General features: G+C 33.1%; 2 protein-coding genes across 3 annotated transcripts; one reads left to right on the top strand and one right to left on the bottom strand.

The window, feature by feature from the left end:
* The first annotated feature begins 7,404 nt into the window (after window positions 1-7,404).
* On the top strand, window positions 7,405-7,809 carry LOC112523503. The gene has a single exon (XM_025133166.1). It carries the CDS (start codon window positions 7,405-7,407, stop codon window positions 7,807-7,809), a length of 405 nt encoding a protein of 134 aa, XP_024988934.1.
* A 10,843-nt stretch (window positions 7,810-18,652) lies between these two features.
* On the bottom strand, window positions 18,653-23,239 carry LOC112510788 (CTP synthase-like). Of its 2 annotated transcripts, XM_025116136.1 has the most exons (18): window positions 22,786-23,239; window positions 22,268-22,347; window positions 22,032-22,118; window positions 21,779-21,947; window positions 21,637-21,693; window positions 21,465-21,529; window positions 21,287-21,370; window positions 21,145-21,195; window positions 20,993-21,055; window positions 20,866-20,912; window positions 20,682-20,751; window positions 20,538-20,600; window positions 20,363-20,452; window positions 20,015-20,281; window positions 19,848-19,933; window positions 19,598-19,646; window positions 19,437-19,517; window positions 18,653-19,200 (listed from the first exon to the last, which is right to left on the bottom strand). In XM_025116136.1, exons 1-18 carry the CDS (start codon window positions 22,901-22,903, stop codon window positions 18,910-18,912), a joined length of 1,818 nt encoding a protein of 605 aa, XP_024971904.1. In that variant the 5' UTR covers window positions 22,904-23,239; the 3' UTR covers window positions 18,653-18,909. The 2 variants fall into 2 exon arrangements, with proteins under 2 accessions (XP_024971904.1, XP_024971910.1); XM_025116142.1 differs by lacking the exon at window positions 20,363-20,452.
* Between the last annotated feature and the right edge of the window lie 240 nt (window positions 23,240-23,479).

Genomic DNA, 23,479 nt, shown 5'->3' with positions numbered 1-23,479 from the left:
GATAATGATCGTGTTTAAAAGATTTGATGATATCATTTCCATTATTACCCTTTTAATTTTAAATTTTTTTGAATCTTTTTAAATTTTAATTTTAATTTTAAAAATCTTTTAATTTTATTTTTTATCACAATATGAGGTTATTGGATTGTTCTTGCGTTCTCGTAAATCACAGGGGTTCTCGTTTGAACCTTCCCTATATATATATATATATTCTTGGTATGATTTACAGGGCGGGCCCGTGAAGTGTGTCGGTAGTACCGCCACATTGCGCCTCCTATCTCCTGATATTTTTTACTTTATTATTTGTAATAATATCACTATATTATTTAAGACAACATTTTAAACAAAAACAAATCTCCAACGTGGAGGTTGGGTGCCCAAGACTTAAATCTAACATTTGAAAATTATCCAAGTTCGATTACTCTTAAGTAATTTTTTACTTTTATGTAGTTTTCTGAAAACGCCCCCATGGCGTAACCTTGTCCCGCCATGTTAACCCTTTTGACGTGGAACTCATTATAGCGCACCATTAGGGGTGTAAGATAAAAGACAACTCGCGAGTTACTCGAGCTTGACTCGATCAAACATAGGTCGACAATCGACTTAAATAGGCTCAGCTGAAACTTGAGGTCGACTCGACATATTAACGAGTCGAGCTACACAATACCCGACTCAAAAAGTTCGTGAGATACTCGATTTTTTATATATAATTAGTTTTATAATATAATTTGAAAAATAGAATATAATAAAAATGTATATTTTTATAGAGGTTGGTTTAAATGCTAACCAATATTATCGTGTTAACTTTGTTAACCGACCTTGACCATTAATTTGAATAATAAACAGTTGTGATTTAATGATATTTAAAAATTAATTATTAAATTAATATTTTCAATTAACATATGTGAACAAAATATCAAAGAATATTTAGGTAAAAAGTAATCTATCTTTGATACACGAGTTGTCAGACATATGAACAACTTGTGTATATCCTCAAAACACATCAAACAAAAAAGATTAGACATGTGAACATTATGTGAACCGTATGAACATCTTATGTATATTCATGAGCCAACTCTGTTGTATGTACATGAACACCTACGAAGCTTGTGTTCACATGAATCACAGATACTGTTCATATTCATGTGATGTGATTGTGCATATGTATCGATATGAACATCTATTGCCTTTGATATGTGTTCATTTAAACGAATTCAAATGTCATACTAATCACTTACCAATAGAAACGCTTTAATCATTTTCTTCATTATCGGAATTAGAATTGCAAATGTAGTCGTAGACGATTTTGTCAATTCCATTGTTGTCAATCTGTTTTACAATAGGATTATCTAAGGGAAATCTTTTACACTTACGAAAACAATATCATTATATGTAGAACATCATTTGTAAACTATGATCATGAACACATATGAAAATAAAATTCAATATTACATAATGATCAATTAGTGAGATGTTTAATATTTGAAACTCCCAAGTAATTATTAGGGCGTTACATAAATGTCAAATTACCTAATTACCCTTGTATTTAATATATGAGTTACATTTGAACATAAATAAAAGATGGAATATGATTGGTTAAGCTTGGTTAGTATAATTAACACAAATTTCTTTGTTAGTATTTGAACCAAACTCTATTTTTATATTTGAACAAAATTATGTTTTTTTTAAGTATAAAAACTAACCAATTTTTTAATTAAGATCATAATTTAAAAAAGACAAAATAAACTATAAAAGTGTTTGTAAGGTTGTCTCCATTGGAAGAAAGATAGTAAAGAAAGAGTAAAAAAGATGTATAAAAAGAGATGGATGTGAATGAAGTTTACAACTTTGTCTTTTTGATGATAAATTTTGAGATGCATCCTTTTAGTTTTATAAAAATTAAGAGAATATCTTTAGGTTTTAAAATTTACAAGAGAAGACCTTATAAATTTCAATCGGTAAGCTTGATTCGAGTTTGAGTTAAAGCTTGGTTCGAGTTTCAAACGAGTTCGAGACAATCGAGTTCGAATCGAGTTTAGTTTTTAACTACTTGTGAGTTTTCTAGTCGAATTCGAGCTTGAGAAATGACTATCGAGTTCGAGTCAAGTATATCGATACTCGAGTTTGACTCGCATCATTTACACCCCTACACACCATGGCCCACCATGGCATTACAGGTAATACAAAGTAAAGGGAAATTTACAATTTTTAAAACTTGAATCTGAGTAAATGCAAATATAACTTTATAGTTTATACGGATCAAATACTTAATCAACAAAATAGGGAAAAACCTAAATTACTTATCAACATACGTAAAATATTATTTAATTACTTTCATTTATTGTTCTTTAATTTAATTACTTTGATTTTGCTGTTTGATTACGAAAGAGGAAGTATAAACATTGATTTACTCTATATATTAGATATTATTTTTGTAAACTATGTATATTTTGATATCAAATTATTAATTAATAGTTGTTCTTCTTTTGTTTATCAATTTATATGAATTTAAATTGTTAATAACTTAATCATTATTGTTTAAGACACTGACATAACCCCCCCACCCCATACACACACATTATATAGATTTGTCACCTTAACCCACGTCTTATAAAACGTCATGGTCTTGTCGTAACTTGTAAGGTTTCAGACTTGACCTCGCAATCACATCACCTCTCAGGCCATTTAGCACCTTACTTTTATGTTATGACTTACAATAATATTATATCCTATTTTTAGGGATGACTCAGATAATTATTTTTTGTTAATTTGATAATTAAATTTATACCATTGTTTTTTATAAGTTGTTTCTATAATTTGTTCTTCAAACTTAAACCCAAAACCTTTAATTCGTAACTTATATTCTTATTTTGTTCCTTCATCTTTATTAGCCATTGTTACCGATAAAAAAAGCGTTTTTTTAACTATAAGAGTGGTCTTCGATTGGTTTGAGCTTGAACTCCAAAGGTCAAAAGTTAATGGAGGTCTCAGGTTCAAATCCAAGGAGGAATAAAAATCTTCTTGTGGCCACGGAGATTCAAATGCGGTGACTATAGGCTACCTGCGAAACGGATGATCACTCTGGAATTAGTTGGTACGCATAACGAGCTGTATATCCAGGTTAATTAATAATAAAAAAAGCGTTTTCTTTTGACTCTTCCATTTTCAGAATTCCACGTATAAAGCGGGATTCACTAACTTTGTTATTTAGTGTTTTTAAATAATTTTCTATAATTTACTTTAATTATTTAATAGTATATAAAATTATTTTTTTAATAAAACTTTCTTGTTGATATTTGTTTTTTATGATAATGATCAATTAGTTATATATAAAACATGACGTCTTCAATTAGAAATTTTGACTAAGATGCGTCAAACGTTATAAAAGAAAAAAGCATGAAAAGTTTGTTATAAATAAAAAATAGTAATCGATCGATATATTATCAAATAAACGTTAATATATAGCAAAAATAATAATTTAATAAATAATATAATTAAAAAATTAAAACCTATAATTGATTTTATCGCATAAGGTCTTTGGAACGGATGATGATGATTTATATAGAGATATAAAGATTGTAGGGGGTGTTTGGTATTTGCTTATTTGAAACAACTTATATTATTCTACAAAAGTTCTTATCAACTTATTATATAAGTTAAAATTGTTTAACTTCTTCAAAAACTTTTTATTACCAGTTTGACATCGGTATAAGCTGTTTATCCAAATATTCAAAATTGTTTATTACCGGTATCACATCAGAATAAGTCAATAAGTTGTTTTTATAAGCAATCTCAAACACCCCTTAATTAGGTGGTGTGAAATGTGGTTTTGCTTTCAAACGTAATAAAGTGTGATCCAAATTGCATTATTTTTAAAAAATTCTTGTAATAAAAAGCCATGCAAACGTTATATATATAAAAATGACTATTTTGCATGCAGATTTGTTAATAAACGAATTTATCCTTTAAAGATAAGCTCTTTTTTTGCTTTACCTTTTCTATCCACAATTGACTTTAACATATCAAAACGTTAAATGACTTGCTTTAATGAATCCATCCTACTTTTTCTTAATTTTTGTATTTTTTTTAATTTAATTAAATTATATAATGATTATATAAAATTTTAAATGAGATTTTAATTAAATTTATAGTTTTCCTACAAATAAGAAACTATTTTTAATAAACCAAAATATTTTTCTTTACTTAAAATAATATCATTAAATAACATTTGTTATATTTTATTGATAGGTTATATGATGTTTAGATTTTTACGAAATGTTTTGGACTATATATGATACTAGTTGTGGTACCCGCGCAATGCAAGCGGAAGTCGTGAATTTGAACGATTTTGAAGTTTCACTGGTTTTATTAGAGAAGATTTAATGATGATATAAGTTACACTTGGTCCTTACATATTAATACAATTTGAATAAATAAGAGTTATGATCCCAATTATAGTCTATCGACAAAAAAAATTGTATGACGGTTTAAAATCCAACATACTTAAATGACTCTACAAATGTGTTCGATTTACATCAAGAGCAAATAATCAAAAGATCGAGAGCAAGAACGAGAGTTCTAGAGCAATTGAATAGAAGATGAATAAGAGAACTTTTAATAACTCATGGTGAATATCAGTTTGAATCTCACCTTAGGGGATGAGGAGAAGACATAAAGGCATGAGTGAAAAGTGTTAAAAGTATTTTGAGAACATGAAAATAAAAAGTAATAATGTTCATTGGTAACTTGTACTTAAAGCATTATGAGTTGTTTATCACTTTTAAGACGTTGTGCATAAATATATAATATCTTGTGTATTAAAAATTGTTTTTAAGACTTTTGATAAATCTGGTTTATAAATAATATAGATTACTTAAAAAACAATACGAATTTATACGTATATAACGTCTACTTTGAGCGTTAAATTTGACATAAAATATCTCAAATAATATAAAATATTGAATTGAAAAACCATGATTTATGTATAATAAAACAAATAAAAAGTTATTGCAATAAAGTAATAATATAAAATAATACAAACGTCTCATAAAATACTTAGGGGTCGTTTATTAAACACTGACTGGATAAATTTTCTTCATGAGAAGGGTCAAGAATCTTACCGGGTAAGAACGATGAAAATGATGGAGAGTCTTACCCGGTAAGTGAGGATGACGACTCTTACTCAGATAAGCACTTATCCACTAAATTGTTGTATCCGATATCTTTTGATATATTAAAATCTTACGCATCAAAATAAATCGTAATGTTAACTTCTATCGATAAACGTTTATCGGGTAAACGACCCCGGTTAAAAAAATATGTTGTAGAAAATCAATTTTTTGTATGGTTTGTGGTGTTGTAGGTGGTACTAATTAAGAAAGAAAACTAATAAATAGAGAAGAAATTGGTGGGTAAGATCACGTGTTAATTGATGTGTGTGGCGGCATCCACGTTGGAATCCACATATGTCGGCCACGTAAGCCGTTTCTGGCAGCAGACTGGTAATTTCCCCATTCTTCTAGGCGATGTCTGAGAAGTTGTGACAAACTACCCCCTCAAGAATGCTTAAATGAACAGTTCAGTACCTCAATTCTTAAACTGGCATGCAACAAGATTCACCTTTATTTGAAAACAATGTCCGAGTTAGGGCTGTTTGGCTAAGTTTTCTTCAAGTCCCGTATGAATAAGCTAATTATATAGATTAATCTGTCTGCATAGATTTGAAGAGTTTTTATTTTAATGAAAGAAACGTGCAAGTTTTTTTTATTGGCAGGGATGACTGTAAAAAAATTGTTTTTATACATAAAGCTTTCCTTATAAGTTTACTGAATAAACCATTTTCTATATAATTAAGTCATTACCAAACAGTCATCTATTGCTCACCGAATAAATTGTGGGTCTCATTACATTCATTTATCTGTTAACAGGTCCTTATATCGTCACTCCCTGTTAACAGGTTTCGAAATATTTTCAGTATTTAATGGAATCTTATTCGTTGAAGCATAAAGTTCAAACACAGTGCAAATCATGCGAAAACTGTAGAGAAATTGCTCATGATTTAAAGTGAATGGAACAACTTGGCATACGTTCATTCCTCAAGCAATCTCAAGAGACTTATGTTAGATAAAATATTCCCTGCTGGTTGAATATGGACCGGTTTACAAGTGAACGTATCACTCGCAACAGATATCAGGACTTATTTGACACATTTTTAAATACAAATATTGTGAGTCTAACCTACCGATGATAATAGATAACTGAAATGAAATAACTGTAGTACTAAGGTCAAATGATGATTACAAATCCCAAATATGATTATTACCTACGCCAATTTTGTTTCTTCGATACATCGATCTACTTATTACGATTAATCCGAAATAATCCCTTTATTGTTGTTGAACATTTCTCCACTAGATTCCAATGGAATTTCAAAACGAAGATTTTGTTATTTAAAGGAAATAGTTATTTTACTTTTCCTTACTTCAAAAAGGAGTTATTTTAAACCACAAGGGTGGTACCTAAATGGTTTGAGCTTGACTTCAAAGATCAAAAGTACCAGGAGGTCTCAGGTTTAAATCTAAGGAGGAATAAAAATCCCATTGTGCCCACGGAAGTTGAAATGTGGTGACTCTGGGCTATTTACAAAGCAGGTGGTCTCCCTGGGATTAGTCGGCTCGCATAGCGGATTGGATATCGAAGTTAATAAAAAAAAGTTATTTTAATTCTAGTTCAAATAAAAAAATGTGTTGTAGAAGGATCTATAATAAGTGATATTGTATCATTCCTCAACTACATTAGGGATGCTTCTAAACCACTTCTTTCCCATACTACATGTAAAGATTACCATTAAAGCATCATAAACCATACTTACTATATTCAAGTGAACTGCGATTATGTCCTTTTATCTGTGTGATAGAATTCTTCCTTTCTCGCTCACTAATATTAGTAGGATAATAATCTATTTGTTTTGCACCTTTTCCATACTATTTCTTTAGAGAAAAAGTAAATTATCCATCCAACTCAATCTAATAGCGATTTAATGCTTAAACACTCACTCAGAATCTCTCACAAATCTATATATGTAGATTACAGTGCAGAAAGGATTTCCCACAATTAGTAATTGAATTATACTTCGGCCATCCAACAAATTCAAGACCAAACCGGTAGACGTTACATTAGAAGTAAACGACAATTAGGAAGTCTTGCACGACACCTTAGAACCTTTTCCGGTATATTGGCTTGAAGCGGGTGAGAAAAAATTCACCGGTCCTGAAATCGTGCAGGAAACGGCTGAAAAGGGTGTTATAATGTATTCGGAAGCGCTTAAAGGCGGCTCAGAATCGACAAAAGAGTTAGGCGGATAAAAGGAGCCGACCTATAGAATGCCAAGTAGGTGACCGTGTTATGCTAAAGGTGTCCCTTTGGAAGGGCATTATCCGTTTTGGAAAGCGTGGGAAGCTAAATCCCCGTTTCCTTGGACCGTTTAAAGTGCTAGCTAGGGTAGGACTTCAAGCCTACAGATTAGAACTACCCACTGAGATGGCCGGAATCCACAACACATTTCATGTGTGTTACCTACGCAAGTGTATGGCGGAAGAAGAAAGTATGATACCACTTTCGGAAGTTCTTGTGGATAAAGACAACCGATGTATTGAAGAACCAGAAGCCATCTTGGAAAGCAAGATCAAAAGGTTGAGGCACAGGGAGGTTGTCATGGTCAAGGTAAAAAGGAAACATCATCAAGGGTCAAATGTGACATGGGAAGCGGAAGAGGACATGAAGAGGCGTTACCCTCGCCTATTCGCGTGAATTAAAAATTTCGAGGACGAAATTGATCCAAGGTGGGAAGGATTGTAACACCGGTAATTTTTCCCCATTTCCTCTCTATGTTAGCCTCAAGAGTTCTCGCCTCGTCTGTTAATTTCACGTTTTATTTTTATAACCTTGAGCAAGTTTTCTTTTTGGTCTTTCAAAAAGAGTATATATATTTATTTATATATATATTTATGTACTTTTACTTTTATTTTGACTGATTGGTATGTGTAAGAGTAGGGGAAGGGGGGGGGGTCTAACCACTACCTTCTCCTTGGAAATGATGCCTCCTTCTTCACTTGAGTCTTTACCCTTTGTTCTCTTGGGGAAGAGGAATTCTGAAAGAGAAGGGGGAGGGAGCTCCTTTCTGATTTTGGTCCTATGAAAGCTTCAACAGTGCCGGTTTAGGCCGCATCCACCTTTGAAACCCCAGCCTTCACTCAGCAGATCACCAACAGCTTACGAGCCTGCGCCGTGCTAACCTCGTCGCCATCTGCAGCAGCTGCGACGTTTTCTTTGCTGTTGTGCTTCGCAAACAGCAGATCGCCACCATCTGCAGCAGCAGGCTGCTGCACGTTTCTAAGCAACCATCCAGCAGCAGCAAGGACACGTTCGTGTTAGCCTACCTTCCAAATAGCAAACAGCAAGTCTGCTGTGCTGTTTTGCCGTCCTCTGCCACTCTAAACCTGCTGCGTCTTTACCTCGGTTAACAGCAACAGCAGCGCCTGCTGCCTTCGTTCTTCGTCCCGACAGCATCAAACAGCAACTGTGCTGTCTGTTTCTTTCCTCTGACAGCAAACAACAACAGCAGACCTGCTGCCCGCGCTTCCCTCGAACAGCACCAAACAGCGGCAGCAGCAACATCGAGACAGCAGCAGCATCGGGCCAGCAACAAACAGCCTCGGCTGTGTGCCTTTCCCCGGCGAACAGCAGCAGCAAACAGCTCCTTGTGCTGTTTCTTTTGCAGCAAACAGCCAAGCCAAACATCCCCTCTGTGCCGCGTTTTCTGCAGCAAACGGCCGAACCAAACACAGCAGCCTTGTGCTACGTTTTCTGTATTTCTTCACGACCAGACAGCAGCTGTGCCGCGTCTTGAACCGAACCTTTCAGCGCTGCCTATTAATTTTAAGAGTTGGGATCTTTATTCCAAAACCCTTCCGGGTGAGTTCAACTTATTTTTATGAAACTTTATACTATAGAAATGGATCACGTTACTCGTCTTATGCTTTTAACTTGTTACATTTACATAATTAGTTGAAAAGAAGGATTTGGGGTTAAAAGGATGAACGAGGTAGACCACGTTTTTGATGATGGTTTAAGTTGAGTAAAAGGTTTCATCTCTTGGTAAAATGACCGTTGTCATAGTATTGATGGCCATAAAGTACTAAAATCCTAGTACCCTTAGCTTGGAGTTTCTTGTTGACAAGAGGGAATATTTCACTAACCTAGGACACTCGCAAAACCTTCTTGTCAAGAGAGTACTAAATACTTATAGCACCACATTTAAGTAGATTACTTGAATGTAATGGGTCTAATAGCATGATCGGCCATTTTGATGTTTTGTGTGAAGGTTGGTATAAGTTGGAATTTAGGCATTGTGTTTATTATGTAAATTCCAAATCACCTTCTCACTCCCACTCGGAAATAGGCATTGTGATTATTATGTAATTTCCGAGGTAGAGAGCTTATGATCACGAACGACTACATGACTGGTTTAGGTTGATGTCGGATGGTTTTATACCGGGAGTGATGCTCTATAACGTTAATCTATGACTTACTTTGTGTCTGTCATAATTAGCGGCAAATCGGGTCTCCCCCGTCATCTTCGGATGGTTTGTTGTTCCACCGCGAGTTGTTCAGGTCTAACTGCCCCTTTCTGATAAGCTAAAATTTCGATATCTACTTGCATGCATAATTATATATATACGTTCCGTTATGTTTACGTAAAAAAATGCTTTTGTTGGACTCACTAGGCGTAAGCCTAACACTTCTTCTTGATGTGGCTTGTTTATCAGGTTCCTTTAGCAACGGGACCAAAAAGTGTTGAGAGGGGCGGCGGTTCGTTATGGGCTCTTTTGTAGTTTTAGCCTTTGTTATTGTTGAGCGTTGTGTTCTTTTGATGTCACGGTATTTTTGGAGTTTGATAGAAACACCCGTCTTTAATCTAGATATAGAATTAATCTAGATTAATAGGTTGTTATTTATCTTCTCAGCATTTGTTTTGTAAACGCTACACCTTTACCCCATTGTTGGGTCAATTCTATATCAAGTCCAAGTATCCGTTAATTTTTTTTTAATATTTATTGAGGTTTTTATTTAGGGCGTTACAGTTTTATTATATAATAACGATAAAGAATACCAAAGATTAATCATGACTTGATGTGCAATGTAGCATAATAATTATCTTTTTTTTTATTAACCTGGATATCCAACCCACTATGCGAACCGACTAATCCCAGGACAACCACCTGTTTTGCAGATATTCCGGAGTCACCGCATTTGAACCTTCGTGGCCACAAGGGGATTTTTATTCCTCCTTGGATTTGAACTTGGGACCTCCAGGTACTTTTGACCTTTGGAGCCAAGCTCAAACCAACCAGACACCACCCTTGTGGTTTAGTAATTATCTTTTTCAATAGGGCGAGATGGTTGAGGGCATAAAAACGACATATGGCTAATACCCAGAGTTTGAATCCCTATCTTTTCGTTTCCATCGATAGCTTCTCATTTTTATCTTTCAAATTTCACAAACCTGTAAATATATTTTCCTAAGTAAACCTGTAGAACAGAGAAAATAAAATCTTAAAAAAATTGTAAAATAGAGGAACAAAAAATATATATTTTATTTTATTATTCACGTCCAAGATTATATCACGAATCATTGGATATGAATACACAGATGAAGAAATATTTCATTTTATTATTCACGTCCTAGTAAGCATTACACGATCTCGAACATCATTTATTTCGAAAGTGGAAAACGAGAAAAAGATAATAACTCCTCCAATTTTATCACAGAAGTTCAAATGAAGTTGTAACAAGTCTTTGATTGCCACAAACCGCTTTTTTACCCGCAATTAAATATTGTAAGGAACCCTAATCTAATACGCTCTTTTGCCAAGGGAAAAAAATGATCAGAATCGAGAAATGAGCGATCCTGGACCTTTCGTGGCTCTCCAATGATTTCAATGTTTGAATCGAGAGCTCATAGTATCGTACTCGTTTAATCTTATCAATTGCTATAATTCTTTTGGAAAAATCATGAATTTCCTAGATAGCCATCGTATTAAAGCTTTTATCGAAAATATAAAGCAACTTGCCAAACAAAGCTAAAAGGAAAAAAAAAAAAGAACATGGGTATGACTCGCGTAACATTTACCATTGGATTAGAAAAAGGATAGGCTTCGGACGTTTTGTCAAAGAAAAAGACGATATGAATTAAGGGAAAAATCAAGACATGTCAAACTAAAGATATAAAGCATAAGAGGAATTGTGTGCATTGATAGAGTTGCATTTTGATTTTTTATCAAGTTGTTGATATAAGGGAATATAGTTTAATACAATATCTTAGTTGAATTATATGTAATGATCAATACATTGAGAAGAATTTTAGATATTCCCATGTCAAAATCCAGAACTATAACATTTATAATCTATATTATATTATAAAGCATTTGATACAAACACTTAAAAACCATTTTTTATGCATGAAATACTGTTTATTGAAGCATTTTACTTAAAATTTAAAATTACAAGTAAATTGTACTTAAAAATACAACTTATTAAAGCTTCATGTTTGAATTCGCGTAACTAACTGCAAATAAACATAATCAAATAAAGAATAAACATCTCATTTTAAATATAAAAAATATAAAAATATAATTAGAATAATTATTAAGTTCTAACAAAATACTTAACTATTCTCTTTATAAAAAATATATTATTAAACCAACAATAAAAAAAATGAATTAAAAAATTACACAAAGAAAGAGAAATTTTAAATTGTTAATTTGATATTAATATCAATATATATTTTTTCTAAATTTTATGATATCTTCATATTTATATTTTATTCAAAAATAAAAACATTATTGTTTTCTCAAAACCACATAAAACGTAATATAACATCGACTGAGACAAAAAGAAGGGAACATTAAAATCGAGAAAGACGAAATAGAGATGTATTGGTCGGCTACATTGCATAGATACACTTATAGTATTCTATAAGGAATAATTTTTTCTATAGATAATTGTACTAGAATTAACAAACATTTATTACCAGTATTATTCGCCATAGTTTTATTGTCCAATAAAAATAAAAATGGGGTGCCAAGTTGTACGACAACGGATTTTCTCCTACTATTTAATAGGTTTGAATCCTTTCGTTCTAACACATACCCATTGTATCTGAATAGAACATATTTATTCAACAAGGTTCTATTTCAAGGCCGAATATTGGATATATATTATTCTTTCTTTTTCTAATTATGAATGATTCTTTTTAGAGTCATATCTCAGTTTTTACAAACTGAGCTAAATTGAGGGGCTGTTTACCAAACGCTTACTTGGGTAAGTGAACACCAAGTCACACTACTTTACCGGATGAATATGGTAAGGACTAAGAATTTTACTCGGTAAGAGCGAGACAAGAACCAAGAATCTTATCCGGTAAGAGTGAGACAAAGACCAAGAGTCTTACCCGGTAAGTGAATGCGACGACTCTTAGCACGGTAAGCGCTTACCAGGTAAATTATTGCATACGATATCGTTTTGGTGGACTAAAATCTTACCTGGTAAGTAAATGATAGTGTTAAATTTTACCAATAAGCGCTTACCGAGTAAGCATTTGGTAAACGGCCCCTGAATCAAATTAAATGTAAATGTAATTGATAGTTTTGTGATTTAGATAAGATATGACATATTTCATAGCTTCAGAAAAATTACTTAACCTTTGGCTAAACAAAATACAAAAATCTATACTATATCAGTAGGCAACACGTTCAATTTTTCTTGAACTTTTAAGAGGTAAATTGTTTTTGTTATATCTAGATCCTACACTACTAAATTTTCTCTGATGATACCTCCTCTCTATCTCTTTTTATGGCAGATGAAATCCCTTCCATCAGCAAATTTTCACCTCCACCATCTCACTCCCTTCTAAGATTTAGGGGGTGTTTGGGATTGCTTATAAAAATAACTTATTGACTTATTCCGGTATGACACCGATAATAAGCACTTTTGAGTGTTTAGATAAACAACTTATACCGGTGCCAAATCGGTGATAAGAAGTTAAACCCTTCTGACTTATAATAAGTTGATAAGTGTTTTTGTATAAAAGCATAAGTTGTTTCAAATAAGCAATCCCAAACACCCCCTTAAAGCCCACGCTTCGTCTCTGTTGTTCTCATTTACACAAACGGAAAGTCTTTGTGAGTCATTGTTTATGATGGATTGAGGGTGAATTAAAGAGCACCGTAGGAGAAGGTCGTTCAAAGATGATGACCAGTGACGATAGTTTTTCTATTTTGTGAAAATAATCAGCTTCTCTAAAACATAAAATTTAAATATTTACACAATGATATTTATTTATAATTTTTTTATCTAATTAACTCATTTGCTTTAAATCATTGACAATTCGATTCAAGAAGAAAAAGAAATTTATTCTTCTTATGATAATCACATATAATCTTTAGTACAGCTTGACACAAACAGTACTGTTGAAATAAGAAACTGCTTCAACTTTTAATTATCAGTATTTGTAATGATTCTTTATAAGTTTAATATTTGAGAAGTTAAACTGGACCACTATATTTTATTGAATCACTCCGTATTTTGATTTATGGATGTTTTCTTTAAGTATTTTCTTTAGATAGAGATTTATAAAAAAAATTTGTTCCATTCATACATAAAAGTCGGGCCTTGCTAAGATTCCCTTGAAAAAATCTCTATTATTAATTATATGTAGACTAGTTGTGTACCAGCGCAATGCGGCGGGAGCCGTGAATTTTAACGATTTTGAAGTTTCACTGGTTTTATTAGAGAAGATTTAACGATGATATAAGTTACACTTGGTCTTTACATATTAATACAATTTGAATATATAAGAGTTATGGTTCAAATTACAGTCTATCGATGAAAAAAATTGTACGACAGTTTGAAATCCAATATATTTAAAATTCAACATATTTAAACGACTCCACAAATGCGTTTGATTTACACCAAGAGCAAAAAATCAAGAGATCGAGAGTGAGACCGAGAATTCTAGAGCAATTGAATGACAGATGAATGAGAGAACTATTAATAACTCATGATGAATATCAATTTGAATCTCACCTTGGAGGATGAGGAGAAGACATAGAGGTATGGATGGTGAAGACATGAGTGAAAGATGTCAAAAGTATCTTGGGAACATAAATAGAAAAGGTAATAATGTGCATTGGTAACTTGTACTATATGTTATTTTAATTGTAGATTAAGAGATTTTAAGACTGAATGCATAAAGTAGTAGTACTTAATGCATTATGGGTTGTTTTTAAGACTTTGTGTATAAATGTATAGTACTTTGTGCATTAAAAATTGTTTTTAAGACTTTTGATAAATCTGGTTTATAAGATGGTATAGATAAGAAAATATACATATAATTACTATGTCTTTGTGTTGATTGAATAAATGTATTTTTATGATTTCATAACTGAATCAATTCTATTCTGGTTCCAAATTAGAGGAATGTTATGGTAAAACTTTATTTAAAACAATGGAGTAGAAAACAATGTGCGACTTGAAGGACACAATCCGTTGTGGATTCTTATTCTTACATCTATCACTTTATATAGGAATGAAAGTGCTCTTAACTCCACGTCATTTGTTCTATTCTTCTAGAACCCTTTTTTTTGGATTATAATGTAAATAGTTCATGATGGAGCCCAGGTAGAAAGTATTGGTTAATTTATCGGGAACAACGATCTAGGTTTAATGCCAATGAATAAATTGGAATAACTTCATAAGTATGTCGGCAATATTAAAATTGAAAGCATCTGATTTGAGCGAAGTTTCAATTAAAGAGTTACTTTAAAGATTGAAGAAGAATGTGTGTCAGCAACATGTTATCAAAAAGTCCTAGTATCCTAGTACATCAAAAGGACACCCATGAGTCATCCACGAACAACTGTGCGTCAAATTCAAACAGTTTATTAGAATATGATTGTCCTGACACAGTAGAGGTTCAATGTTGTGTCCATGAACATTTGCTTGTTCCATACATCATTTTTAGCCTTTTGTCAATGAATTCAAATGTTAATCTAAAGTTAAAGTTCTTTTTTCAATTTCTATGAAAACTATTAGCATATAATCTTAGAATTAACTGGTAAATATTTTCCTGTAAATAGATTGATTTCTATTTTTGTCTTGTCAATATTTTGTAATTATTTCTTGTAAATGGATTTAGGGTTTAGAACCTGTTTCAAATTGTTGTTATTCAAATTAAGATGTAGATACATGTTGGCATTAATTGGTAGTAGTAAAAATTGTGCTTTGTGGTTCGTGTTCTTGTTGTTATTTAGTTTACTTTTGGTTTGAGTTCAATTAGCGTATTTTCTCTCAAAATTAATGTGGAATGATTCATATTTAGTTCATAATTGATTACAACTGATAAATTGAGCATCATAATCGATTGATTATGAAGCTAAAATTGAACATATGTATCCCGATATTGAAGTTGAATCATACCTGGTTTCAGTTTCCAAGATCTTTGACATTAATTTTTGAGACAAGAAAAGCATCATGTTCATAGACTAAATAGGTGCCAACACAACAACAATAATAATTGTGCACATAGACCTATGTATAAACTTCATTATGCACAACTTCATCTAAGTTGATTACTTTATCTAACGTTAGAAGTGTTCTATTTGTGTCGTAATTCATTGATCATTTGCAAACAATTGAATCTATAAAAGAAGACCAAATAAATAAACATCAACAGATGTGGTTCATTTTCCATGTTCAAGCTTGGTGATTTGGCTGTAAAAGGTCCAGACTCAATCTGTTGGCTTCTGGTTTTGGGTATGGAATGAATTAGATCGAGTTATTTAGAAAAATGATATGAATTATAAGGCTTACGTTTACATGTGGGATGCATCATATCAGGTCGAAATGATCTGCAGAAACTCAAATTGCCATTTATGAATCACAATGTAAAATGGATATGCTTTTATCCAGCATTGGAGCAGTAATTAACGGTTACCATGGACAGAAATGGACATAACATTTTGGTAGAACAGGTCACCACGTCAGTAAGTTTATGTAAACAATGATTAAAGTAAATAAAATGCACCGCCAACTGCCGGGATCAACTATCCCATAAAGATCCCATAATTTGACCAGGGGAATAGCTTCATATAAGTACTCGACTGTTAGTCAAATGTCTAAACTACGCTTTTGAGTTTTAGTGATGACAAAATGAAGGGAATATTTTACCTTGATTAATTACTAATGATGACAATAGGGTAATATATGATTTTAACTTATAAGTTTGCCAAAAAAAAAAAAAGGAACAACAAAAAGTTTAGGACATAACAAAATTGAAATTCTTGGAATTATTATGAGACAGGAATATCATAAAAGAAGTTTGGGTCTCAGGCTGATAGACCACTTCAATTGAAGTTGTTACAAATTGGATGTCCAATCATACTCCTACGAAATATCGACCCTTTGAATGGATTATGTAATGGCACAATATTGATATGCAAAAGGTTTCAGCAGAATGTTATCGATGTTGAAATAGTCGTTGGTCAACATGCTGGCAAGAGGGTGTTTTTAGGATTCCTTTATGTCCATCAGAAGATAACATGTTCTCATTTAAGCTAAAGCGAAAGTAGTTTTTCCAGTTTGATTGAGCTTATCTGTGACGATAAATAAAGCTTAAGGACAAACGATCCCGAACGTAGGTGTTTATCTGCCAAATCGGAGTTCTCTTATGACCAACTTTACATGGTATTATCTAGAGGTATATCACAAGGAACTACAAAGGTATTGGTTAAATCTGCCAAAAAATTCAATCGTCGTGGAGTTTATACATCAAATGTGGTCTATCAAGAGGTTTTACACGATTAAGGTACAAGCAACCATTGATTATTAAACATTCATTACATTATGTGTTTGTGTTTGTATCTATATATACTTATAATCACTCTCTATTTGTTCCACTTCAATTTTCATCAAATGACTTGATTAAATGTTTTATTTATTCGGCAAAAAAGGAATTTGGGTTTTTTTCCCCATTATTTTCTCAATATTAGATCTCAATGAGGAATCAAGTAGGATAATTACCTAGTCCTTGATTTTCTCCCAAATAAAAGGTGATTAAAAATATTGTTCCCACATTACCCCTAAACTACTATTAAGCTTATCTAAATTCAGCGTTGATTTGTTTATAATTTCAAGAATGTCATATTATTTTCCAACCATCGATTAAATGAGGTGGGAGGTTGAGATTATTTCTCGCCTTCTCGTAAATAGATCAGCTTCTCGCATGATACTTCGTGTGTGTGTATATATATAATTGTAACAAACCACTATGTTGTTCATGATATATAATAGCAACATTCACTCATATGAACATAGAATTGTCGTAGTATAACCCAAAATACTGTGTTTACATAACAAGAGAAAATATGGGTTAACAAAAACTTTGTCTGTTACAGCACAAACATCTAAATAACACTTCATTACATTTTTTCCTTGCCTTTGTTTTGTGATGATAGATGACCTTAAAAAACAGATTAGTTCAATAATTGAACGTTAGACAAAAAGGTCTAGTGAGTGTATCTTTCTTATACAAACAATATATATTTCAAAATCCAAAATTTTAACAAACCTGGGTCTTAATATATTATTGCATCACTCATCTATCACGGTTACACAGCCAGTTCATCTATCGCTGTTACACCGTCAATTCATCTATCGCGGTTACACCGCCGGTTCATCTATCGATGTTACACTGCCAGTTCATTTGTTAATTGTGCGCACTTATATATATATACCCAAATCTTGGACAAAATCAAATCTTTGCATCATATATTATTGCATCAATTGCTTATCATCAAGTAGTTCTAAAATACATAATCTATTATGATTCTTAGTAGTTTTTAATATAATATTTGTATATTACAAAATACAAATTGGTTTTTTAACTTCCTCGTACATGTATTACCCATACCCAATAAGCCAAGGAAATTTGTATTTTTGGGCTGGGCCCAAATACTAATTACATTTGCCCATTTGGTCTCTTTAAACTCCATGGCCCAAACCATTTATAATTGTCCAGAAACAGAATCAGGAGTTAAAATTTAAAATGGATTATATTCAAATCTCACATATTTTTTTTTTTAAAGATTTTAATATTAATTATATTATTAAATCATTTTCTAATTTTATTATCTTGATACACTTTAAATAAACTTTATATAAAATAATAATTCAATATTATTGGTGTAAAGATTTGGAATTGAATTCCATATTTAGTTTAAAGAATTTCATTGAAATCTAATAAATATAAAAAATTGAAATTTCACAGGATGGTTTGTATTTCATGAAATTTCTTAAGATTTGTATGTAATAATATTTTAATATATATTAAAAACATTTGTTTTATAAATAATCAATTAATAAAACGATAATTTAATTGTTTTTATAATTATTTATAATTTGTTTTAGGATATAATATTTATATACGAGAATTTGAACCCTCGAGTTCATAGAAGGCTAGGCTCTACCGGGGTCGATATAACCCTTTTCGCTTGACGACAAATAAACGACAAAACGGACCTTATACATTTTGATATGTGCGGAAAAGTGGTTTTCATTACTTCGATTCTAACATATACGAAACATAAGTCAGAATCCTTTGAAAAGTTCAAATAGTTGACGATCTAAAACAAGTAGATCGAGTGAACTACGATCGAAACTTGTCTACGACTAGACGGCGACGGCAAAGGCAAAGGCAAAGGCTGATCCGTATAAAAAACCGGATCGCAGCTCCATCCATCCACACTAACACTATACAAAACCAACAAATCTATTCCTATAAACCAACTCTTTTCACACATGCAAACCATTGCTGTTACTGTACATTCCATCAAACGATCCGACGCTTACGTTTCCGTTTACGTTAACGTACCGATGATGTGTTGATGATAATCCCGACATGCCTTTGCCGATGCTACATCCATTCGCCTTCGAACCAACGCTCTTCTTTAACAACCAATCCAACTGCCCACTTGCTGCTGCTATAAGCCCCAAGAATAGTGCTGAAGGTTTTCCAGGTCTCGACTTGAATTCCGGATGGAATTGAACCCCCACAAAATACGGGTGACTCGGGAGCTCAACAATCTGTTCATTAAAAAGAATATCCCATTTCATTTTCGCCCATCGGACATAACCAATTAACCATCACTACAACAAAATCGGCTTTATAAGACTTAAGTTTACAGGAGGTACAAATAACAGTGCCTCCTATGAAAAGGTGTTGCAATAAGTTGATATGATGTTTTTGGGTGTACTAATGAAATCAATTCTGTTGTAGTGCATCCTGCAACGGACGAATGAATTTAGACGAAATAACCTACCTGCATCCGCTGCCCGCTCTCATCTTTGCCTGTGAAACTGAGACCGGCTTTTTCTAGCTGCGGCACCATATTTGGGTTCACCTGATTCCGAAATCAAAATAAATCATAAACAACTTGCATTTGAAGCCTTATCAAAAGCAAACAATATCATCATCACATACTTCATATCGATGCCGATGTCTCTCATCGATGAAGCTCTGATTACCGTATCTGATACAAAAACAATCAGTTGCTCCAGTTAGCTACATATCAAACATGTCCGACAACCATTCGTTTCCCTTAAAGATCAATTTCAAGGCATAATCATGTTATAATTGTACTCTCCAAAAGAGTCATAAGGGGGTTCCGACATATATAGAGGTGAAATGGTCTAAATCTAGCTGACGTCAGACTCTAAACAGTAATTCTTACAGTTGTGCAGATTTGCAGTCTGTAGCATGAAAATAAGTCCTCCTAGATCCCAGACGCATGGTGCCACCCATATGAGTTTTCGAGCCCTGTTAGAGTTACCGTTGTATCAAGCGGTTTGATATATGATCAAAAGGATCATCAGAAATCGAATTAGTTTGAACACAAACCTCCGGCATAAATATAACACACGGGTTTTCAGTTTTGGGATCAAACTCGGTGCTATTTGCATTTTGAAGATCAAGAACAGATCGAGCATAGTCGATCACAGCGATTTGCATTCCTAAACAAATCCCAAGGTATGGTATATTGTTCTCACGGGCATATTTTGCGGCAATGATCTTCCCTTCCACACCTCTGTCACCGAAACCCCCTGGAACCACAACAGCATCGGCAGCCTTCAATGAATTCCAAGCAGCTCTATTAACGTCAGGGCTCTGCAACAAGAAAATATCCGTTAGATTATACGATTTATGAACGTTATACACAAAAGAACTAAAGATGGATCAGATAATAGCTTTTAAAGCAGTTGCATCCTCGAGATCGCTAGCAGAAACCCAGTTAATAAGCAGCTTCCTGCGACAAGCAACTGAAGCATGCAACAAAGCCTGAAACGAGTGCTATACCGTTAAGGATGATGGAACTCGACAGAAATACATCGGATTTGTGGCTCAAACTAGTAAAAGTCATCACCTTTACAACAGATAGGTAAGAATCCGAAAGACCCGTGTACTTCCCAACCATGGCAACTCTGACCTGTAGACGTTAAATCACAATCACCATCGGCAATTTACAAAGAAAATAACTAAAAATCGGTATTCGAATTTGTGGTCTTACTGGCTCGTGTAACATGTCACAACGCTGAGCCATGGCCGTCCATTCTTCCAAAGCTGGTTTGCGTACTACGCTGTACATGACAATAATTTCAGTGGTTAAGTCAAAGCGTGTATATTCATTATGAGTATTCATGTATGAATATAATACATATTACAGTGTAATCATTCATGAAAGGAATACAAACCTTAGAAGATCAAGGGCTTTCAATATTGCTTCATGAGCCTTCTGTTCCTAAAGACAAGAGAAAACAACGCTTAAGAGTACCGATCTAACAACAAGAATGAACTTCAATAGACGGCTTGAATACATACTCGTAAGAGCGAAGGAATGTGCCAAATATTCGTGACATCGTAGAGGCTGACTATGTTCTGTAACTGCAATTGCAGGAAGAGAAGAGTCATTTCGGAAATCAAAGAAACGGCATATGAGTTGAAATCGAAGAAAGGGTATCTCATCACGTTACCGAAACATGGCAAAATCTTGAGAGTTTTTCCTTTACATTCACATCCAATTCCTGCACATTTATTAAAATTTCATAGGTGACGGTAAGAAACAAGAAAGTTAAGAAAAAGACATATATAAACGGTATCCCCATAGAAAGAGACCGTTGTGCTCCTGCAGGCTAATAGGTTCGGGACCAATCCCATGCTCCTTAATCCCCGAACACTATGTTGGGTTGGTTTCGTTTTCTGAACAAGAAGAGAAAAAGCAAGCGGTATTATTTCATTTTTACGGTTTCTTTGCCTCTGAAAACACAAGGTGAGTAACTTCTCAAGTACTTACTGGTTCACCAACAACATTTAGAACAGGCACAAGGCTAACATGTATTAAGCAAAAGTTCCCAGCACCTAAAAAGATTGAAATTAAGTTATAAATTCTTTAAAAGTTACCAACTTTTTGGTCCTTTTCACCATTTTTTCCTGATAAAGATTCAAAGAACACGCAGAGTATTTACCAACACGATAAGAGAATTGTCCAAGAGCTTCAATAAATGGCATAGATTCGATGTCCCCTGAGTTCACAGGTGTCGTGTTTTAGTAACAAGAATAACCCAAAATCGTAAATGGACATGAAAGAAACCACATTTATTGTGATACCTATAGTTCCGCCCAACTCAATAACACAAACATCAGGTGAACCTTCTTTTCCATCCACAGGTATGGCTGCAACCCGTTTGATCCATGATTGAATGGCATCTGTGATATGTGGCACAACCTGAACCGTTGATCCCAGATAATCGCCCCTTCGCTCCTTATCAATGACCGACTTCACCCAAAAACCATAACCAATTAGTCCATATGTACAACCATTTTGTGATCTAACTCATTTCAAGCAGTGGCTTTTATGTACCTGATATATCTTCCCGGTGGTGATATTATGATCTCGTGTTAACTTAATATCTAAAAACCGTTCGTAATTTCCAAGGTCCAAGTCCACCTTCAAACCAAAATCAAGTCAATTTGTTGAAAACCATAACTAAGAAGGCTTGTTATCAATTTATTCATAACCATAATGGGTTTCCTTTCTTAATTAGGCCATAATTAACCATTGACAACAAAGAGTAACACCATCAACATGTTACTTACTTCTCCTCCATCATCCAGTACAAAGACTTCCCCATGTTCGAAAGGGGACATTGTACCTGCATCGGTGTTCAAATACGGATCTGCATAACATAAATAGCCATTAAAAGATGAACAGTTTCATTGCTAAACGTTCTTTAAAAACAGTAGTTTCTGTTTAGCTGATTTTAAGCTCTAAATTGTGGGTTCTAACCTCTAACTCTAATCCAAAACAAAATAGTTAAAACTCTTAATTACTTCGGATACAACAATGACACAGGAAATTATCACATCTAATCTTTTTAGGAAATCCTGTAGAAATTAACAAGAACAACAGTCACTTCATATGGGAAGTTGGGGTATATGATTAAATCAAGAAATTTTCAGTTATTGAGTAATTATAAAGAAAACCCAGAAAAAACTTGAGCACAAAGAAGCAGATAGATCCAAGATCAAGATGGGAAACGAAAAACTGAAGTTTACAGAAAGAAAATCATAGAAAGAAATGGGGGAAATGGACATGGAAATGATAAGAGACGAACCAATCTTGATGGAAGTAACGCGAAGATCGCAGGCCTGAAGAAGAAGACCGATACTGCTAGCAGTGACTCCTTTACCCAGTCCGCTAACAACACCTCCGGTAACCAAAACGTACTTCATTTGCTTTCTGTTGATTAAACCCTTTTGGCTTCAAATTTCAGAACCCAATAAGAAAGAAAGAAAGAAAGATAAACATTACCCGTTTTGGAGTGTGCAAAATTAAGGTGCTTGTTATTTGTGGGTCACCAAGATTTGTAAATTATATGAGTTGCAGAAATGAGAATTTGGGAGAGATGAATGAATTGATGGATGAGCATACGAGTGGCGGCTTTATATGTGAAGCAAAATGGAAACAAATAGTATTAAAAAGAAAAATATCAAAATCATAATCAAATTCAAAATCCTCTGATTCTCTAAGAAAAACCCACTTTTCTTGTTTATTATGGTATGCTCTGCTCACTCACAGAGAGAGAGAGATTTACCTCCTCTTCAGTTGTCTCTTTCCCTACACCCGTGACTTTGTGTTTAATCTTTTATAAATTAGGATAAACAATAAGAAAGTAAATAATATTAAAATTTATATTGATTAAATTGTGTAAAAATTAGGTCTATGACTTTTCAAGAAAGGTTTTTAAAATAAATTATAACAAATAATTAATTTAAATTTAAGTTTAATAAATAAATAAAAATTCAAGC

Source organism: Cynara cardunculus (genome assembly GCF_001531365.2).
Source record: "Cynara cardunculus var. scolymus isolate 2C chromosome LG 1, CcrdV1, whole genome shotgun sequence".
In the NCBI taxonomy this organism is placed as follows: Eukaryota; Viridiplantae; Streptophyta; class Magnoliopsida; order Asterales; family Asteraceae; genus Cynara; species Cynara cardunculus.
The sequence above is the reverse complement of the archived record's forward strand: the minus strand, read 5'-3'. Positions and strand labels throughout refer to the sequence as shown.

Bases quoted from the DNA above. Each gene is read 5' to 3' on its own strand.
- LOC112523503 (XM_025133166.1), top strand. From the start codon at position 7,405: ATGCTAAAGGTGTCCCTTTGGAAGGGCATTATCCGTTTTGGAAAGCGT.
- LOC112510788 (XM_025116136.1), bottom strand. From the start codon at position 22,903: ATGAAGTACGTTTTGGTTACCGGAGGTGTTGTTAGCGGACTGGGTAAA. The intron at 21,056-21,144 runs GTAACGTGATGA...CTGCAATTGCAG, and splicing joins CAAGATTTTGCCATGTTTCG to TTACAGAACATAGTCAGCCT. The intron at 20,601-20,681 runs GTAAGACCACAA...TAACGTCTACAG, and splicing joins GTGACATGTTACACGAGCCA to GTCAGAGTTGCCATGGTTGG.